The sequence below is a fragment of the Carassius gibelio genome, chromosome B22 (assembly GCF_023724105.1).
Source record: "Carassius gibelio isolate Cgi1373 ecotype wild population from Czech Republic chromosome B22, carGib1.2-hapl.c, whole genome shotgun sequence".
Classification (NCBI taxonomy): Eukaryota; Metazoa; Chordata; class Actinopteri; order Cypriniformes; family Cyprinidae; genus Carassius; species Carassius gibelio.
Genome location: NC_068417.1, coordinates 30,923,536 through 30,945,162, shown reverse-complemented (window position 1 = coordinate 30,945,162; position 21,627 = coordinate 30,923,536). Strand labels below are relative to the sequence as shown.

The 21,627-nt window shown below is 39.1% G+C and overlaps 1 protein-coding gene across 2 annotated transcripts; it reads right to left on the bottom strand.

The window, feature by feature from the left end:
* Window positions 1-7,587: 7,587 nt before the first annotated feature.
* Window positions 7,588-21,198, bottom strand: LOC127987536 (CD276 antigen homolog). Of its 2 annotated transcripts, none has more exons than XR_008161234.1 (4): window positions 20,889-21,198; window positions 8,585-8,625; window positions 8,178-8,504; window positions 7,588-7,918 (listed from the first exon to the last, which is right to left on the bottom strand). XR_008161234.1 is itself a non-coding variant. In XM_052589904.1 (4 exons), exons 1-4 carry the CDS (start codon window positions 20,246-20,248, stop codon window positions 7,821-7,823), a joined length of 477 nt encoding a protein of 158 aa, XP_052445864.1. In that variant the 5' UTR covers window positions 20,249-20,752; the 3' UTR covers window positions 7,588-7,820. The 2 variants fall into 2 exon arrangements, 1 of the variants encoding a protein (XP_052445864.1); XM_052589904.1 differs by lacking the exon at window positions 20,889-21,198 and adding an exon at window positions 20,238-20,752.
* Between the last annotated feature and the right edge of the window lie 429 nt (window positions 21,199-21,627).

Sequence of the window (21,627 nt, the reverse complement as noted above, 5' to 3'; positions counted from 1 at the left end):
TAAGTGCACAGATCATGTGGTTCAAAACAGAAGACAGCAGATTCTGTTAAGAATAAATGCGCCTGAACTCACTTTGATAATTAATATATATATATATATATATATATATATATATATATATATATATATATATATATATATATATATAATCAATCAAAGCCATACAAACACGTTTCTATCCATGTAAACTGAAGAGAGGGAACTGAAACAGGGTAATTCATGAGTCTTTCAAATTGTTTTCCATATCTGGGCTCAATCAAGAAATGTCTGACTCATAGTCTCTGTCACTTCTCATTATCCTGACAGACCTGTTAAAAAAGTGCTGTTAAAAACAAAACAAAAAAAAACACTGGATTGTCAATGTGTTGGAGGAGAGTTAGCTGCCAGACCTGGTGAGCAGCTGAGGGGGCAGATCATGTTTTCTAAAAACAAAAGACAGCAACTTCTGTTAAGAATAAATGCACCTGAACTCCCTCTGACAATTAAATACATTCCACAATGAAAACAACCGGTTGACAACAAGAAATCACCTGCATTGAGTTTTTTTCTTTTTTTCTTCTCATGTCTGGGCTCAATTCAGCAAGATCTGTCTCACAATTCCCCTCTCTCGTTTGTATTCAGACAAACTGTACAAGTGCTGTACAGAGACTGTAACATTCTCAAACTGATGAGAGGAGAGACTAAAGTCTAGACAACTGTTATCAGACCAGAAGAGCAAGTGAGTGGGCTGCTATCACACTGTCATGGCAGTTTTCTTTTTCATCAACAAGAAGAATGCAGACATACCTAGGAGAACAATCATACAAGGGATCACTGCACAATCAAAGTCGCAAACATTTAGTTTTGTAATGATTTTTTTTTTGTTTTCAATACTTCTTCCGCACTCTTTTTTGCTTTTGTCTATATTTGCTCGTTGTTATCCTTTTAATCTTTACTTCAGTTTAACATATTATTGATTCTGGATATATGAGCCTTTTGAGAAAACTGGAGCCTTTTGTATTATTATAGTTGTACAGTGTTTTATGTGGTTTGATATAATGGATAGTATGCTTGTAGACTGATATTATATGTATGTGTTTGTGCTTGCAAATGTGTGTGTGTGTGTGTGCTCTTGTTTTTGTGACATATCAGGACACAACTCTGTATAATGACATGGGTATGACAGGTATTTCAAGGAGAGGGTGACTTATGAGGACAAAACCCATGTCCCCATTTTTCAAAACGCTTATAAATCATACAGAATGAGTTTTTTTGAGAAAGTAAAAATGCACAAATATTCCTGTGAGGGTTAAGGTTAGGGGTAGGGTTGGTGAAGGGCGATAGAAAATACAGATTCTACAGAATAAAAAACCATTACGCCTATGGGATGTCCCCACTTTTCAAAAAAACAAATGTGTGTGTGTGTGTGTGCTCTTGTTTTTGTGACATATCAGGAAACAACTCTGTATAATGACATGAGTTTGATACAGTGCTTTAAGTGGCCCAAAAGAGGTGCCGGTACTCTATTATATCCTATATATATATATATATATATATATCCTATATATATATATAAGGGGGGTGTCTGCGTTCTTGGGTGACGGGATGGGGGCTTAAGGCCTGTTCACACCAAGCACGATAACTATAAAGATAACGATAAAGATATAGTTCTAAAAATCGTTCTCAATATTAAGGAATAGCAGAGTCCACACTACAACTATAACGAGAGAAACGGTATCGTTGGAATCATTTTCAGAATGATTTTTTTCCAGCTGATGGACGATACAAACATTGACATCCAATCAGAATCAATCCTGCTATAACGAGCTCAGAATAAACAGACGATATCGTTCGCTGGTGTGGACGCTAATATCTTTATCTTTATAGTTATTGTTCTTGGTGTGAACAAGGCTTTATGATATTAGACTTCGTAGCCTATAATAAAATATAATGAATTTCGAACCTTAACTAAACACATTTTTATTTAAAGATCAACCGTCTGTCATTACTCTTTAGTCTGCCACAAGAAACAACAACATTAAAATCATGAACTCAAATGTCAATGTAAAAACAAAAAAAAACAAACAAACAAACCAAAAAAACAATGACTGTTGTAACAGTGCGTAAATCAGACCTTTCTTTAACACTAACGCTAATGAGCTTAAACGTATTTTTTGTACACAGTGCCGCGAACTGTCAATCACTCCTGTACGCGTGCATCACTGTCCTCCTCAGCTGCAGCAACTTACGCTCTCTTCATCAAGCTTTAAAACAAAAAGGGGACAAAAAGGTCGTATTGTCTTTGTGTATTTTTGTATTTTTTTAGAAAAAAGATGCTGCAGCCAATGAGCAGCCGGCGGGGGCTGGTTGCAGGACGACTCAACCTCTGCAGACAGTTTTTAATGTTTATCAGACAACAACTACTCAATATTTTGCTTTAGTATAATTTTCGGGACAATTAGGACCTGATTCGGGATTTGGAACAACAGTTTAGATTTCGGGACTGTCCCGAATTTTTCGGGACGTCTGGTCACCCTACTTGAAAGAGTTACTGCATTACTTCATTTTCTTGCATCTGAGTTTGACCTGCAGCGATACCTTCCAGGTCTGGTGGGGTGTCGACCAGTAAGTCATCTGATTCTGATCGTGTTGTTTAAGTATTAAGAATCTGAAGCCAGTAGAACATGTTAAGTGTTCATTGTAATTGAATTATAATCAATCCGAATATGCGCGTTTCACACATCCTTTATGTCCACGTTGAGTACAGACAGCGGCAAAAGCGACGCGTGCAATATTTACTTGTAAAACCCAAGGGTGTATGGGGAATGCAGTCTCTGCTCTCGGTGGGATGATATAGGAGCTTGCATTGTGAAGGGCGCTCTGAAAAGCAGCAGCGCAGGCAAAAGATTAAAACCTCTATTAAAACAGATGTCCAAATGAGCTCAAAAGCTATATTTGGAAGTGGCAGTTCTGAGTACCAGTGCGTACCAGCCCACTCAAAGCACTGGTATGACACAAGTATTACAAGGAGAGGGTGACTTATGAGGACATAACCCATGTGTGTGTGTGTGTGTGTGTGAGTGTGAGTGTCCTCAGCATAAACATAATCAGAATCATAAAAGCTTTTGTTTTCAGGTATGTTTACTCACACAAGGAATTTGTTTTCGTGACAGAAGATTCCATAGTGTAACAGAACGACAGTGAAAAAAAAAAAAAAACAGATAAAAAAAAAAAACACTACTACTACTACTACTACTACTACTACTACTAATAATAATATTAAAATAAATTGACAATTTTATGTGTAGGAATATAATAATAGACAGTAGTAACGTACAGGGGTGCGTTTCCCAAAACCAAAGTCGCAAACTAAGTTAGCAACTTTGTTGGTTGCAGTGCAATTTCCCATTGCCAACCAACTAAGTTGCTAATCAGTCCATTCCTTGTGAAGTTCTTGGATATTTTGTTCAGACAATATTGTTTATCCAAATGTCCATTTTGTGTGATTATGCACATTAGTTAAATCCCATATAACCCACCAAAAAAAAAAAAAAAAAAAAAAAAAATTACCTAACGGACTGAGTCATTCAATCATAAATATTTGCTCTCGTAAATAACTACTGGGAATTTTGTCACACAGAATCTTACTGTCATTCTGTTTGGTTTGGTGACATAATTATATCAGAATAACTGAATCAATTGTTAAAGTTTGTAAAGTCACTGAAACTTATTACAGTGTAGTGAGTGGCTTTTTCAAGTAAAAAAAACATGAAGCAATATGGTTTTAGTCTAATATACCATGCCAGTGTTTTAAATGTAAAAAATATTGTCTGAAGCCTTAAGTAAACAGTTTTAATTTGACAAAGTGTTATTTTGAAACATAGTTTTTCAGGTGATTCTTATAGGTTCCTAACAGCACTATTGTTAATAATGCTAAAGGGAAATGAAAGAGTTAGTGGTCTTAAAAGTGGACATTAGAAACCGTCCTGTGGCTGTTGGATAACATTTTTACTGGAAATGTTTCACTGTGACATTTCAAACGCAACTTGACCAAATCTCATGGCAAAGACAGTATTAAAAGCACAAAGTTAATGCATGAGAGAAGCCACTGAAAATGAACATGAGCTGATTTTCTGGTCAAGGGTGTGTGAAAGATATGAAGGTTTCAATAATAATAATAAAAAAATTCTAATGATAACTTATCACATTTTACACATGTATAATGTTTTAGTTTAAAGTATAATTTGTTATTCATGAGGGTCTTTGGTTTTGTTCATGTTTGAGGTTTTATCAAGCATGTTTGATTATGATTTTCCTGCACAGGCAGCTGGGGCTTTTTTATTTTTTAGTATCTAAAAAGTTTAGTAACTAAGTCAGATACCCTCTTCCTTATAAAGGCTATGTTTTTATCCAATAGAGGGCGCCACACAACAGTGAGACAAAATACATTGTATTTAATCTGAAAGTGAAAGTGAAGTGACATTCAGCCAAGTATGGTGACCCATACTCAGAATTTGTGCTCTGCATTTAACCCATCCGAAGTGCACACACACAGAGCAGTGAACACACACACACTGTGAGCAAACACCCGGAGCAGTGGGCAGCCATTTATGCTGCGGCGCCCGGGGAGCAGACTGGGGTTCGATGCCTTGCTCAAGGGCACCTAAGTCGTGGTATTGAAGGTGGAGAGAGAACTGTACATGCGCTCCCCCCACCCACAATTCCGTCCGGCCCGAGACTAGAACCCACAACCCTTCGATTGGGAGTCCAACCCTCTAACCATTAGGCCATGACTTCCCCTTTATTCAAAACGCACGCACGCACGCACACACACACACACACACGCACACACGCACACACGCACACACGCACACACACACACACACACACACACACACACACACACACACACTACAGATAAACTCAACTTCAGTTCTCTGTCCATTCTTGCAAACAGATTACACATAGATTAAAACTATAATCAATTGAATGCAATTAACAAATAATAAAATGTCATTAAAAGTGTCTGCATAATGTCTTATTAATTCTCAGGTCTTGTTTTATTTCATGAAGAACTTTTAACTTCTACTCTTCCTTTTAATTACACGTCATACAAATGTCTTATTCCAGTTTTTTTTTTTTTTGATTGCTTAACGACAGTGAGCATAACTGAAGCTACATGTGCAAAACTCTAACTACAGTCTGCACTAGCAACAGTCACCTGAGCTAAACAGTTCACATCACCTGCAAAACTCATTCCAAGCAATACAACTCTTAACACACGGCTCAAAACAGACTCAGTGCAGCCAAACACTACACACAACCCTTAATGAGATAACACACACTGTCACTCAGAACACACTGAGACGAAAACACAAGCATCAAACGCCAATACAGAAAAAATACTCACGTTTCATCTTTTCAGTTTGAACTATTTCAGTGACTTCATACAAATAATATTTTCTTCAAAGAAAGGAGTGACATTCTTTCACGTGATTTATTTACATTTTTAGAACATAGTTTTTCTCAGTTACTTTGGTGCATTTCTCAAATCAGAAATGAAATACTCAAAACTACTTGTACAACCTCCACATCTAGTCATTTATACACATCAGAAAACCAGTTTCTCATTCTTTTGAACAAGTTGCGATTGCTTTTGTACATTTATGCAATTATGCACATTTATCTGCGGTTTCCTACATTATGAGTTGCTAATGTCATGTCGCTCAAAATGTATTATATCGTTTTATGTGGATAGTCCTACACCTCAAAACATTTAGTCTTTAGTTCATCGTATAAGTCATTAAATGCAAAATGGTTAGTCTAGTTGTCATAAACTGCCAGGCACACTTTTTATTTTTACACATTTTTATTAGACTTTTTGTCAATTTGGCATGAATTGTGCAAGTGAATCTTGACTAATGAAGAAAATGTAGATGATAAACCAATGATAAACCATTTCTCTGAAATAGCTCAAAGGTTCACCTCATGAGTCTTCAGTTGGAAACCCAGAGGACACACACAAGAGTTACAAATTATGAAAATATATTTTCATCTTTGTGCCTTGTGACTTATTTTCATCTTTGTGCCCATATTTCTTTTTCCAGACCACTAGTAAAAGTGTAACTGGCAATTCTTTATACAGATGTATAAAACAGGTAAAAACTAGACACTAGTTCAATGATCTCATGATTCATGGGTTACTGAGACATCATCGGCACCCAGCGGGGAACCAGTGACATTTCCGAAACAGTTGTGATGTGACTAAAGCTTTGTTTTCTGAAATCACGTGACTTTGGAAGTTTGATACACCATATTACATGCACACTTCAAACAAAGACTGCATTTTATTCTGTTGTGCAGTAAAAGTATAGATCTTATTCTGTAATGCAATACGATTACAATTGTACATCATTTGGTATTTTCAGCATGTTCCTTTGGCCGTTCATATAGACATCTATTATTTTACCTTATAATAATGTTAGTATTCCACATATAATTCATCCAAAAAATGCCCCGTGTGCACAAGCTGAACCTTTTGTATTATAGCATTGTGCATGCTGTTTGTCTATTATATGAACATATTGCTTTTGAAGCCTGTTCTCATTAGAGACCATGAAGACCTTCAATGTGCCCCCAAAGAGACCAAGACTACTTTTTCACACATAATTTATAAGTTTTTATTATTATTATTATTATTATTATTGTGAACATCCACATTCATTGAAACACGAGACTCTTTGCTCCTCTGAATGTGAGAATTGTGCAATATCAATTTTCAAGTTCTAGAATCACTGGCAGCATCTTTTATGCATTAACATGGAAACATTTTCATGTTGGGTTCAAGTTCACCTTGTCGAGACCTAGCCTTTAACCAAGTGGGAGATGTTTATTATTGTTATTTTCTAATCTTAAATGTATGTTGTTACTCATTTTTTATCTTTCATGTTATGACATTGTACGTTATAGGTATTTTGAGCAGTAGGATTATAAAAAAAAATATGTGCTAAAATTAAATTAAGTAACGTTAGCCTATATAAAATTGCAAACATCTATCTTTCAGTACTTTTTTACTTAAGTACATAAAAAATCAAGTACTTTTGTACTTTCACTTGAGTAAATTTGAAACAGGAGTACTTTTACTTTTACTGGAGTAATATTTTACCATATGTATCTGTACTTTTACTCAAGTACTTGATTTGTGTACTTCGTCCACCACTGGATGTTTCTAAGAAAGAAAAACATCTGAAATTGGATGTGAAAGAATGACAATATATAAACTTGAATTGAATTGAATATAAGAAATGTGCCTGACAATGCCACAGTCTGTGGATTTAAGAACAAAACTATTCAGTCCTGGAAACAGTTTAAGATTATTAATTGCTTCATTAAGCTCATCTGAATAAAAAGGTTTCCTCTTTTCATAGTTTTACATTGCCATGAAACTTTATTCTGTCAAAGCACAACATGAAGAAAAAACTACTGTGGTACAGAATTGATAAGGCAGGAACATATTGACAGTATTGCCAGAAAAAATTAAAAAGAATATATATATATATATATATATATATATATATATATATATATATATATATATATATATATATATATATATATATATATATATATATATATGTATGTATGTATTCTATCTATTTATTGTAAAACAGCAAGAGTATAACAGAACAAAAAGGTTTCAAACTTGTAATACATGCCTTAGAATTAGTGTGCACTGTACAGAAACAATGACAGCTGTACTAATTTAGCTAAATGTAACAAAGTTTGCCACTGTTCCTTCTGAGGCAGCTTGAGCTCTTTTCTCCATTTAAAAATCAAACAGGTTACAGACAGAACAGTTGGTGCAAGTAACAGAGAAAAACACAGGTCAATATCGTCATCCAGATAGTAAATAAGTTATTTCCTTTTTCTGCTGTTGATCCTGCAAATTCAGAATAATAAAAAATGTGATAAAAACAAGAGATGTGCCTTTAATTTATATACAGTAGCATTCAGACTGGAATTGTTTTAATATATATATATATATATATATATATATATATATATATATATATATATATATATATATATATATATTATATATATATATATATATATATATATATATATATATATATATATATATATATATATATATATATATATATATATATATATATATATATAGTATTTTTACACACCTGTGATGATCAGCTCCACAGTCTTCTGTTCATCTGAGGGAGTGATGAAGCAGCTGAACTCTCCTGCATCAGTGTGTTGAAGATTGGTGAGGATTATGGAGAAGTTTCCTCTCTTATACTCATCAGGGAAAGTTTCAACTCTGTTCTTGTACTGTGAGTTTTGTTCTGCTATTGAATCTTCACCCTTAACTATATCGAACACAATCTTGCTGTCTTTGTCTCTCCAATGGACATCAGTATCTTGAAGTGTAAGATCATGTTCAGTTGAAGAACACGGCAGGACAACAGAACCACCAACAAAACCCTCTACTGTGACCTGCAGAGAGACTAACATCACAGAGAAACATTATCGTAAACAGTTTTTTGCATGAATGTATGTTTCAAATACATTTTGTTCAGATACTCACCTTTATTTATCAGCAGTGCAAACGCACAGATAAAGAACCATCTGCAGAAACAGAACAGAACCAGTTCATTTAGCTTAATCTCAAACAGTGGATCATAACATTGACATTAGACTGGTTTGAGATGAACAGAACTGATCACTGGTGATTATGACTGTCAGAAAAACTCTGACTTGCTGTGGTGTCAGTAATTTCGCAAGATGCAGGTATGCAGTTTACCAGCTGCTCAAACTAAAAGCATGATGGGAAGTGATTCACTGCTGATAAAACGTAACACACATTGTTTTAAAATAGTGCTGAGGGATTTATTATTATTATTTATTTTTTAATCTTAGTCTTTTAACTCAAATTGGAATTTTAAACAAGCCGAATGTAGATAATGGGTTTGATTCTCACAAAACACATAATTAAGATGCCCCCTCATCTTTAATATTTATCTTGACCACATAGATTTTTTTCTTTTAGGGTTATGAATTTAAAATTGTTTTTTGTTTGTATTTTTATTTATTCATTTTATTTTATTTTTTTAATCTAAGATTAATATTGTCAAGTTTGTAATCTGGAGTCCCCATGAACTCCAATAGAGGGCACTCCACTCAGGACTCTTGAATTTGGTGTCTGTACTCCATTTCCCATAATCCTGTGCTTAGGGCTAATCACCACCAGGTGTTCCCCATTGCCACTCCCCTACCTTGTTTGGACTTATTATACTGTGTTTTGCGTTATTGTGAATCTGACATTTCTGAGCGGTTTCCTTGTGTTTTTTCCTGTTTTTTCGACTCTATTTAAACTGATTGCTGCCTGCCCTGACCTCTGCTTGGAATATATCTATGTCACTGAATTATCTGTTATCCCTGATGCTGGTGATTGATCTTGTCTGTTTCTCACCGTGATTAATAAAAGCTGCAAATGGATCCGCTCACCTTTGACTCCATGTAACAATTATTAAATTGTCACTGTGGTGTGTGACACTCCTTTGGGAAAATAACTAATTTAATTCAAAGATCACACATTTGCTGTGAACTTTTTGTCACAAAAACCGGCAATTATTATACATGAATTTTGACTGTAAGTTAAAGTATATATTTACTTTAATAATTAATATAATTTATAGAGTTACTATTTTAACACATCTTCATAACTCATTATAGCGTTAGAATCAGCTGAGTGGAATGATTCAGTCTGAATTAAATGTCTGTTGCTACAAACTTCCTTTTAATTAAGAATATTTATAAAATAAACATGTTAACAGGTTGACTAGATTTCATTTTCCAGTTGTAAATTGTCACTGTTTAACTAAATTGTCAAGATGTTTTAATGTACTAATTACAAAATTAACTATTAAATTAACGTGTTGCTATTTGTATCCCTAAATAATATACTGAATGTTGTATGTGCAGGATGATGATGTATCAGCCAATGTGTTATTAAAGAAAATAAATAGAAACATTTGCTAATTTAGTTGTCATAGCAGCAAATGTAAAATATTAAGAGAGGAGAGAGTTAGTTCCCTTTCAGTCGGTCACTCTCGACGCCACGTCGGATGACCGACGAATATGGGATATCGCTTCGATAGACCAATCTACTTCGAGTGTAAACTAAACGAGCCAATGCACATTGGCATGCAATTATTGCATCCAGCTGCCGCTGATCACTGCGTGAGTATAAGAGGGCAGCAGGTGCAATGCATACCAGCTTTTCGCTTCGGAGCCGAGCGTTAGTATCGCTCTGCTCAACTGTGTCTGCTGTGAACTACGGGTTCAGCACGCTCTCGGAAGCTTCGTGTGTTGGCGAGACGGCGCTTCAGCGGCGGTCGTTCCTGTGTCGAGTGGATTTGCACACTTCAGGTTGCACTACCCCTGTCGTGTTGCAAGCGGCCATCCCCCCTGTGCGCCTCAGCACTGAAAGAGCATTTCCTAAAAGAGCAAATTCTCTCTAAAAGAGCTTCACGGGTGCGTCTTTGTAAAGACGACGGATCGTCCTTATAAGGATGCCGTTTCACCCGTGCGTTTCTGGGTGCGGTCGTTACCTGGCACCGGGTGATGGTCACGATCGCTGCCTCACGTGTCTGGGCGTCGAGCACGCTGAGGTGGCTTTCGTGGATGAGTCATGTTCTCTTTCTGGGGGATGGTATAGGCACCTCTCCCTCCCCTGGAGGAGGGCCAGGCGGAGAATTTGGAAATCTCGACAGGAGAGTAGTTTCCTCCCTCTCTGGGTCCCAGGAGGGCACGGAGAGTTGCGGACGGCCAAGCACCGGACCTCACTCATCCTCCTCCTTCGCCAGATGGCAGCTGCGGGCGGTTCGAGAGCGTCAACAAAGGCCCTACTCACGCACCCTCTGCCAACCCGTGGAACCAGGTGAGCCCTGCACCCCACACTCGCACCACACTCCGGCCTGCTCACAAGCCGCCCGAGTTGGGCCCCTGTGTTCCACCTCGCTGCCCCACTGCGGGTACGGCTGTGGTTCTGCTGGTCCCGCTTGTACGGTTCTTAGGCGCCTGGTCAGCGCTACCCAGCCCGTCTCGCTGGCTTCTGCGAACCATCAGCCTCGGCTATGCGATTCAGATCGCCCGGCTTCCCCCCAAGCTCTGCGGTGTCCGCTTCACTACAGTGGAAGCGTCCGATGCCCCTGTCTTGCGGAAAGAGATCGCAGTCCTACTGGCGAAGGCCGCGATAGAGCCGGTCCCTCCAGCCGATATGAGGAAGGGGCTTTACAGCCCGTACCTCATTGTACCCAAGAAAAGCAGTGGGTTACGACCGGTCTTGGATCTGCGAGTTTTGAATCGGGCCCTCTATCGGCTACAGTTCAAAATGTTGACACAGAAATGCATTTTCAGGTGCGTCCGTCCCCAAGATTGGTTTGCAGCGATCGACCTGAAGGACGTGTACTTTCATGTGTCCATACTTCCGCGCCACAGACCTTTTCTGCGGCTTGCGTTCGAAGGACTAGCATATCAGTACAAGGTCCTGCCCTTCCGGCTGTCCCAGTCTCCCTGTGTCTTCACGGAAGTCACGGAGGCAGCTCTCGTTCCTCTCAGAGAGCAGAGTGTTCGCATTCTCAATTGGCTGATACTAGCACAGTCTCGAGATCAGTTGTGCGAGCACAGGGATGTGGTGCTCCGGCACCTGAGCCTGTTGGGCCTTCAGGTCAGCTGGGAAAAGAGCAAACTCTCACCATTGCAGAGGATCTCTTTTCTCGGTATGGAGTTGGATTCGGTCGAACAGACAGCACGCCTCACAGAGGAACGTGCGCGGTCGGTGCTAGCCTGCTTGAATACGTCCAAGAGCAGGACGGCAGTCCCACTGAAACTCTTTCAGAGGCTCCTGGGGCATATGGTGGCCACAGCGGCACTTACACCGCTCGGCCTATCACATATGAGACCGCTCCGGCACTGGCTTTATGGCCGAGTCCCGAGGTGGGCGTGGAAGCGCGGCACTCACCGGGTCCAAGTTACACCGGCCTGTCGCCAAACCCTCACTCCGTGGTCAGATCTGGCATTCCTATGGGCAGGGGTGCCCCTAGAGCAGATCTCCAGGCATGCTGTGGTTTACACGCATGCCTCCACCACCGCCGGGGGGGCCACGTACAACGGGCATGCAGTCTCAGGGGTTTGGACGGGCCCGCAGCTGCAGTGGCACATCAATTGCCTAGAGTTGTTAGCAACGCACCTTGCCTTGAACCGTCTCAAAGGTCTCTTACGAGGCAAGCCTGTGCTGGTCCGATTGGACAACACTGCGACTGTTGCGTACATCAACCACCAAGGTGGTCTGCGCTCTCGTCGCATCTTGCAACTCGCCCGCCACCTCCTCCTTTGGAGTCAGAAGGTTCTGAGGTCACTTCGTGCTGTTCACATTCCAGGCCTGCTCAGTGGTACAGCCGACGAGCTGTCTTGAGCAATGCTCCCGGGAGAATGGCGACTCCATCCCCTGACGGTCCAGCTGATTTGGAGGCGGTTCAGAGCCGCTCAGGTAGACCTGTTTGCTGCTCCAGAGACCTCTCACTGCCAGGCTTTCTACTCCCTGACCGAGGGAACTCTCGGCACGGACGCACTGGCACACAGCTGGCCGCGGGACCTACGCAAGTATGCGTTTCCCCCAGTGAGCCTTCTCGCACAGACGTTGTGCAAAGTCCAGGAGGACGAGGAGCAAGTCTTACTAGTAGCGCCATATTGGCCTACTCGGACCTGGTTCCCCGAACTAGTGCTCCTCTCGACAGCCCCTCCTTGGCTGGTTCCTCTGAGGAGGGATTTACTGACTCAGAGACGGGGCACCATTTGGCACCCGCGTCCAGACCTTTGGAAACTCCATGTTTGGTCCCTGGACGGGACGCGGAGGTTCTAGGTGACCTACCCCAAGAGGTAGTTAACACCATCACTTCGGCAAGAGCACCGTCTACGAGACACGCCTATGCCTTGAAGTGGAACCTGTTCATTGAGTGGTGTTCTTCTCGCCGAGAAGACCCCCGAAGATGCCCGATTGCGGCCGTGCTATCCTTTTTGCAGCAAGGGTTGGAGCGAAGGCTGTCTCCCTCCACCCTCAAAGTCCAGGTTGCCGCTATTGCTGCGTACCATGACCCTGTGAATGGGAAGTCTTTGGGTAAGCATGACCTCATCATCAGGTTCCTTAGAGGGGCCAGGAGGTTAAATCCATCCCGGCCCCCCTGTATACCCTCTTGGGACCTGTCTCTAGTGCTTAAATCACTACAGCAGGGCCCATTCGAGCCTTTGCATTCAGTTGAGCTAAAGTTTCTTTCATTGAAAACTGTGCTCCTGCTTGCACTGGCCTCCATCAAGAGGGTAGGGGACCTGCATGCATTTTCGGTCAACGATTCGTGCCTAGAGTTCGGGCCGGCTGACTCCCAGGTAATCCTGAGGCCCCGGCCTGGCTACGTGCCCAAGGTTCCCACTACACCCTTCAAAGACCAAGTGGTGAACCTGCAAGCGCTGCCCCTGGAGGAGGCAGACCCAGCCCTGGCTTTGCTTTGTCTTGTTCGAGCATTAAGGTGCTACGTGGACCGGACGCAAAGCTTCAGGACCTCAGACCAGCTCTTTGTCTGTTACGGAGGCCGGCAGAAGGGGAATGCCGTCTCTAAGCAGAGGATGGCCCACTGGATTGTGGATGCCATAACCCTGGCTTATCAGGCTCAGGATGTGCCCTGCCCGTTCAGGCTTCGAGCTCACTCAACTAGAAGTGTTGCATCCTCCTGGGCGCTGGCTCGTGGCGCCTCGCTGACAGATATTTGTAGAGCTGCGGGCTGGGCGACCCCTAACACGTTCGCTAGGTTCTATAGCCTTCGTGTAGAGCCGGTATCCTCCTGTGTTCTCACCTCAAACGGGTAGTGGCACTGAGAGGCCCCAGTTAGTGTCGGCTTGCTAAAACTGCTCCAGAGTGTCCGAACTGTAGACCCTGTTGAGTTCCTCCATCACCCTAGGCAGCTGGACGCGGCGGAACGTCCGGCGCCAGGCCTTCATGATGAATCCGTGAGAACCATGGAAGGCTGGGCTCCATATTGAGACCTAAGCGGTACTCGTATGTGTATAGTCCACGGTATAGCCTTAGAGCCCGTGTTTCCCCGGCAGACTTCTGCCTTCCCAAGAGGGTTTTAATCACCTCAAATTTCTCCGTATACTCCTAAACGGATGCTATATGTGTATTTGCCTCCGAGACCTCCTTCGGGAAGGATGGGGCTTCCGCAGCGTCCCGGCTCCAAGCGGACCGGGTACGTTTTCCCAGTGTTATCCAATCTCACCCAGTAAGGTAGTGCTTTGACAATGGTGAGTGGAGCTACTTGTTCTGAGCCCCGGCCTACACCTAATAGGGGCGCAGGCGGCTCGCACAGGGCACTGGAAGGGGCAGCACCCATGGCGCTTTCATAGGGATCCCATATTCGTCGGTCATCCGACGTGGCGTCGAGAGTGACCGACTGAAAGGGAACGTCTCGGTTACGTATGGTAACCCTCGTTCCCTGAAGGAGGGAACGGAGACGCCACTTCCCGTCGCCATGGTTGCTGTACCGCCGCTGAGCTGCCGGGTTCCCGGCTCGGCTCCTCAGCGAAAAACTGGTATGCATTGCACCTGCTGCCCTCTTATACTCACGCAGTGATCAGCGGCAGCTGGATGCAATAATTGCATGCCAATGTGCATTGGCTCGTTTAGTTTACACTCGAAGTAGATTGGTCTATCGAAGCGATATCCCATATTCGTCGGTCATCCGACGTGGCGTCTCCGTTCCCTCCTTCAGGGAACGAGGGTTACCATACGTAACCGAGACGTTCTCCTCCTAAAGGATAAAACTTAATAGAAAGAGATATAACAAATGACAGACAAAGCTGAAAGGTAAAATTATTATTAGGTCTGGTAAGTGATTAATTGTTTTATCTAATTAATTACATGATGTGATTAATTAATCTAATTAATCGCACATTAAATTTGGATAAATTACATATAATCTTTTTTACCATGTGAGTAAATGATGACAGAATTGTCATTTTTGGTTGGGTGAACTATAACTTTAATAATTTATTTTCTTAATTTTATCATTATTACTATGAAAATATAAATGTTTTTCTTTAATGAAATGATACTCTAAATAAGAAACTAAAACTGCCAGTAGCTGGTGGTAAATGTCTTAATGATTAAGTCATCGAGTCATTTATTCATTCATTTGATTCGTTCAAATGGCTGATTCATTCAGGAGTAGAAATAGTAAGTAAATAGTGTTTTTATGGCTGGTTCATTGAATCATTAGGCTTGTTCGACTTGAAGCGGATCATCACCATCAGACTGACAAAATATCACAATATTAAAGGTCCCCTTCGTCGTGATCCCATGTTTTAAACTAGTTAGTGTGTAATGTTGTTGTTAGAGTATAAATAATATCTGTAAAATTCTAAAGCTCAAAGTTCAATACCAAGCAAGATATTTTATTTAACAGAATTCGCCTACAAAAAACGACCCATTTGGACTTCATCCTTCTAGTTCCTGCAGTAATGACGTCACTAAAACAGTTTTTTAACTAACCTCCGCCCACATGAATACACAAACAGCGGGGCGTGGTCTTGTTGCGCTCCGACGGAGAAGAGGAAGAGCTGTGTTTGTGTTTGTTGCCATGTTGTCTAAACGCTGTGTTTTTCATCTCTGAGTCCAATCATCTTTGTTTGGGCTTCCCAGGGATGCTGTACTTGGAGATTAATGGTTACAATTTACATTTAACTCGTTTCCCGAAAATTATAATCCACTTGTAAAATTATGTGCAGCACAGCTTGCTGAGGACAACTTTCTCAATCTCAATCAGTTTAATGCCGGATTCGCACAAAGATTATTCCTGAAAGATGGAGCAGTTCCCTCTTTGTCTGGAGAAGGTGTTGTTTATGGACCACAACCGGTAAGTGTATTTTATTATTTAAGTTGGTGCGTTTAACAGTTTCTGTAACTTACTACACAAAGGGCAACGCCGTTTAGCTTTGTTAACTAGATGTTAGGGCTGTGAAAAAAAATTAAACGCGATTTTCATGCTCATCTCGTCAGTAAAATCGCTTCTGTGATTATAAGTACATCTCCAGCACATGCTCCTGCCCAGTTGCTTCTCAAAACAAGTCCAATTTCTGAAGGAGGGACTTTATAGAACAAGGAAGTCATCAGCCCGTTTTTATGACAGTGAAAACAGCGGTATACAGATAGGTGAATTGTGTGAAAAATACTGTGTTTTTTCACACGCAAAACATGAACACGTTATATTGCACACTGACACAATCAAAGCTTCAGAAAAGCGCGAAAAACGGGACCTTTAACTTCTTAATGAACTGTTGTTTAAGATGAGTATCACATTTGCACTCGTGTGATATTGCACTTAGTCTACAACTCATGTGATATTTCTTAACTATGTGATGTAAATATGAGACAAAATTTCCAAAATGGGCATTTTACCCCATATCTTGAATTTTAGGGATGTTCGCTAGGCTCCATCATGCAGTAAGTTGTTGCTATGCCTCATATTAATCATCAATCGACTGTATGAAATGGCAGATGATGCACATAGTTCTGGGGCGGGGCCACCGGCGGCGCCAGGGGGGGTCTTGCGGGGTCTCAAGACCCTGCCAAAAACTGCCTTGACCCCCCCATTTGACCCCCCACCCTCTTCCTGATTAAAACATATATATATTCGGGATAAAGAACCAAAAATGTGTCTCTTCAAACTACGCAGAACAATAATAAATAATAATTGTTTCAACATTTATTCGTTCACTGAACCGAGAACTGTTTCTGTCAGACGCGTCCGATTCGAGAACCGATGAGCTGATGATAACTGCGCATGCATGATTCAGTGTGAAGCAGACTGACACAGAGCGCATCTGAACCGAACTGATTCTTTTGGTGATTGATTCTGAACTGATTCTGTGCTAATGTTATAAGCGCGGGTAAACCAAAGGCTTGAATGAAGGGCAATCATCACCAATGACGGCATTACATTGAGCGCAAAAGAACCGGTGAACCATTTTTTTTTTTTTCAACTGGTTTATTTGATCGAATTGTCCGAAAGAACCGGTTCACTTGAGCACCTGCTCCTTTGCCCCTTAAGTGCCCTTTTGTCAAAGCAAAATTTCTTCTAATTTTTTTTGTAATAACATGAACTTTTGTGAATGCCTGCCCACGGCCAATCATAATATTAGTACAATTTATTAATAATAATTTAGCCGTAAATAAAATGACCAACATGATGACCGTTCACCTGACTACGACCTCATCCAACCGGGAAGATTCCTCACGCTGCACGCGCATTTTTTAAATGCTAGAGGATATTTTCAACACTGTGGAAGCTGGAAAGTGGTGTATCATTCTCAGCAAAGAGATTTTGATGTTTATTTACTTATTATTATTTTACAAGAACGATGTGATGTGAGAACATGCAGATACGTTGTTTATATTGCTGTGTGTAGCCTGTAGTGTAGAAGTAACACTAGCGTGCTGTTTGGGGGAGAAAAGTTTCACAGGCATCGAGGGGTCTGGTCTTTTTTATGTTATTTGACTAAACTTTTATTATATTACAGTACTTATTTATTTTTAACACGTAAAAATAATTATCACAACACTGGTAAGGCTTATTCAGATTTTCTCATTTTCTGAATTATCATTATAAAAATAAAAACAATTCAGAAATGAATTTAAATATAATTATAATTTAAATGTCATGCAAATATTTTTTTCTACAATAGCAACAGTGTTTACAGCAAGACCACTTTAGCCTGTAAACTCAATAATATCTATCTGGAAATGAATGTAAAAATATCAATGTCAATAAAAATGCATAATATACCTGACATCAAAGTGCAGTGTAAAGGATATGAATAACAAATGTAGCCTGTCATTTTTTTGCATTACAAAGGTGTTTTTGTTGTTTATTAGCAGTAATATGCAGTTATTAGCCATGTCCACTGTATTTTTTGTTGGTTTTCATGAGACCCCCCTTGAAAAGACCAGGACCCCCCCATTGCCCCCCCAATCAAAATTGTCTGGAGCCGCCACTGGGCGGGGCAAGTGCGTTAAATGCATTAATAATTTGAGTGCATCATTTTTCAGAATTAATTAATCTAATTAACATGTTAAATTACGAGCCCTAATTATTATATGACTTAAATACATGCATACCAGTATATGTATTAACATATTTCATTTCCCATATTTTAATTAGGGGTGCACGATATATATCAGCCGACATGCATCTAGACAGTAAAGCCGGCTTTACAGACTAGATGTGCATTAATTATCACCAATATATATCGTGCACCCCTCATTTTAATTGAATATATGTCATGATAGCAAAACTATGAATGCAAATGTAATGATTTCAATCAATAAGCCAATGGATTTTAATGAAAGCTAAAATTTCTGAAATGTACTCTTAATACTGAATAATAAACCCATTAATTACTAGAAGTATTACATTTATATAAAAATAATAACACTAGTAGTCAGGGCCATAGCCAGCAATGAGGTCACCGTAAATTTTTCATGATCTAAAATAAAATTTGATCTCTGATTGACTCATTTGCTGCTAAACTCCTCATATGAATGTCTGCATGTATTATTCTCAATGTTTAGCATCCGTGGTATGAAAATTATCGGAATGCTTCCGAAGTGAACAAGTCTTCAGAGAGTTGTGAGCGAGAGCGAGAGATTTCTCCCAGCTATTATAAGCATTTTCTGACTTGTTTTTCCACTTATTTTGACACTTTAGAAAGTTAATAAAGTAGGAAGTTGCGTTTAAGGGTCAGCGATAACTTTTTTCTTATTTAATTGCCAAATTCTTTTTTTAATAATTTTGGTTTATTTTATTTATTTATAGTTTGTTTATTTTAATAGCAATATATGGCAACATTGCATCACCGACATTAGTCTGGCAGTAATCAAAAAAGGCACTGGCTATTTACACTAAGTGCAAATATCTATAGATTATATTTATACTGTGTTAAAACAGCAGGATTTTCTGCTATTTATACTACATACTGGAAATTGTGGCAATTATCTGCACCTCAGTATTGTAGTACATTATAAAACAGTATGCAATAATAACTTATTGAGTCTAATATAATGGATGCCACCTTTTTAAGACAATAAAGCCCTCCCTACACCTACCCTTTTTTGATTATTTACTCAATTTAAAAAAATTAGCCAAAAGGTGGATTCGAACCCAAGTCGATCACGTTAAAATATGTATGACACATGCTTTACCATCTGTTTGGTGGGTAATATGTATGTTTGCATGAATAATAAAAAAACTGATAAAATTATCCACCTTAAGTATTGACAAACTCTGATTCAATAAACAGGGTATGATTTAAAAATTAGCATCCCTCCAAAAATATTAACATTTCTGTCTCCTTTCAAGTGTTATTGAGTAACGTTATATAAGTATATGATTAGTTGTATTTATAGGGGTTATTATAGCACAATTCCATAATTATTATAAAAAGTCCCCGGACCTCACTAATTTTCAAAGCTAGTAGCTATATGTCACTTGGGGCCCATTCTGGTGGGTTATATTAGGGCCTAATTGTTTTTGTTTTGTTTTTTTTTTACTTCAAAATAAAAACTATAATTCTTTCTTCATAAATCTAACAACAATGATTTGTCTACAGAGCCCCCATTAACATATAGACACCAAACAATTGATATTCAGTATCATGTACAGTGTCATGATAGATCACTAATTTCCAGAAACACAAAATTAGATAATTCCTCAGAACTGTTTTGACTGAGAAAATCTCACAAACGTTTATATTCAGATAAAATGACAAAATTAATAATAGCCAAGCCTGAAAAGTGCTGAGATGAAATTTTGGGCAATCTGTGGTTAGGAGAAAAAATTAAGGGGAGATCATCTTGGCCCAGGGGACATCTTATCACATCTTACCCTAAATAATGATGTTCTTAACTGAGAACAAAGGGGCCATCTTTATCTATTTACCCTACTGGTAAAATATAAAATATCTTGAATGCATTGAATGTAAGAATCAAGTAATCATAACAGCACATGCACCGCGACACAAAGACAATACAAGCTAATGCTAATGCCGAATATACACGTGTCACAGTGTTTTGAATGTGAAACATGAGAAGTGACTCAAAGCAAAATTTTATTTAAATATCATAAACATACCTATTGATCATGGTGCCAGCTCACAATATAAACGATATATGCTGCGAATAAAACTTGTGGCAACGTCTCCGCGTACTGCAACAACAAAATGTTTCCGGGTGCTTTTTTTGTCGGAAGTCGTCATAGAGTCAAACAACGCTTCCGTTGAATTACGTCAGGTTTTTATACATTTGTATACGCTAGACTACTGAAACACAAGTTGACTTTCACATATGTTTTTATGTACTCTGATTCTTGATCTTCTACTGAATTTTCTGATTTCATTGTATCTTTCATTTTCATGACACTTGTATACTGTTGTTGTTCTCTTGTTGACCTGACTGCTTCTATTGTTCTCATGTGTAAGTCGCTTTGGATAAAAGCGTCTGCTAAATGATAAATGTAAATGTTAATCTTTAATCACGTCTTTCATAGACTTTAATTGGTCAATAAAAACATAACAAATCTTATATTTCTCATTTTATTGGTTTGACTAAACTATAAAATATTGAGCTAGTTTCACAAAAAAAAAAAAAAAAAAAAGTTTCATATGTAAAAATACAAATAAGCTTATTGCAAGTTGCTATAGATATCCTTGTGTCCGATGTGACATTTGATCCAATAATGGAAAGAACAGCAGTGAATTAAATAAATAAATGTACTCAGACTTACCCGAGTATGTGATTCGTAAACTCCTCTTGTAAATCATTGTATTCAGGCTCCTGATCCTCAAGAGAGTCATTTCTATAAATTATTTGTTATTTATTCCTGTTGTCCATGAGCCTTCAATAGAATGTTATGTCTTGAATTCAGATTATTGCCACTGAAAAAAGTGGCACAAAACTGCAGAGCTTCAAATAAAATACTCATTCTAATCTACAGAGAATTTTTAAGAGAATTAAAAAAAAAAATAGTTGTTAAATAGAAATAAAATAAAAAAGCATTTCAAATGCTTTTCAGAAATCAACAGGCAGTTATATATATATATATATATATATATATATATATATATATATATATATATATATATATATATATTTTTTTTTTTTTTTTTTTTACAGATGGGCTCAATCCATAAAATTCTGCCTCACGGATCCTGTCTCATAGTTTGATCTTGACAGATTGTTTAGTTGCTGTGGGACTCTGTGGGACAAAAGGTAATATTTGATGACGCCTTGTTGGGAGGAGGAACTCAGGGATATGGGCAGGTTAACCATTATTCATGACATGACAAAATGCTTGTGATGCTTGTTTTCATCATACCGTTTCTGAAATATACTGAAGCATTCAGTATTTATATTCGGCTAAATATGGAAAAGAGGAAGGATTTCAGAGGAAGTATACCCAATGGGATTTTTGTAGTTGTTGTTGGTTATGGAAAGACTTTACGTTTCAGTAAAAATGTATATTA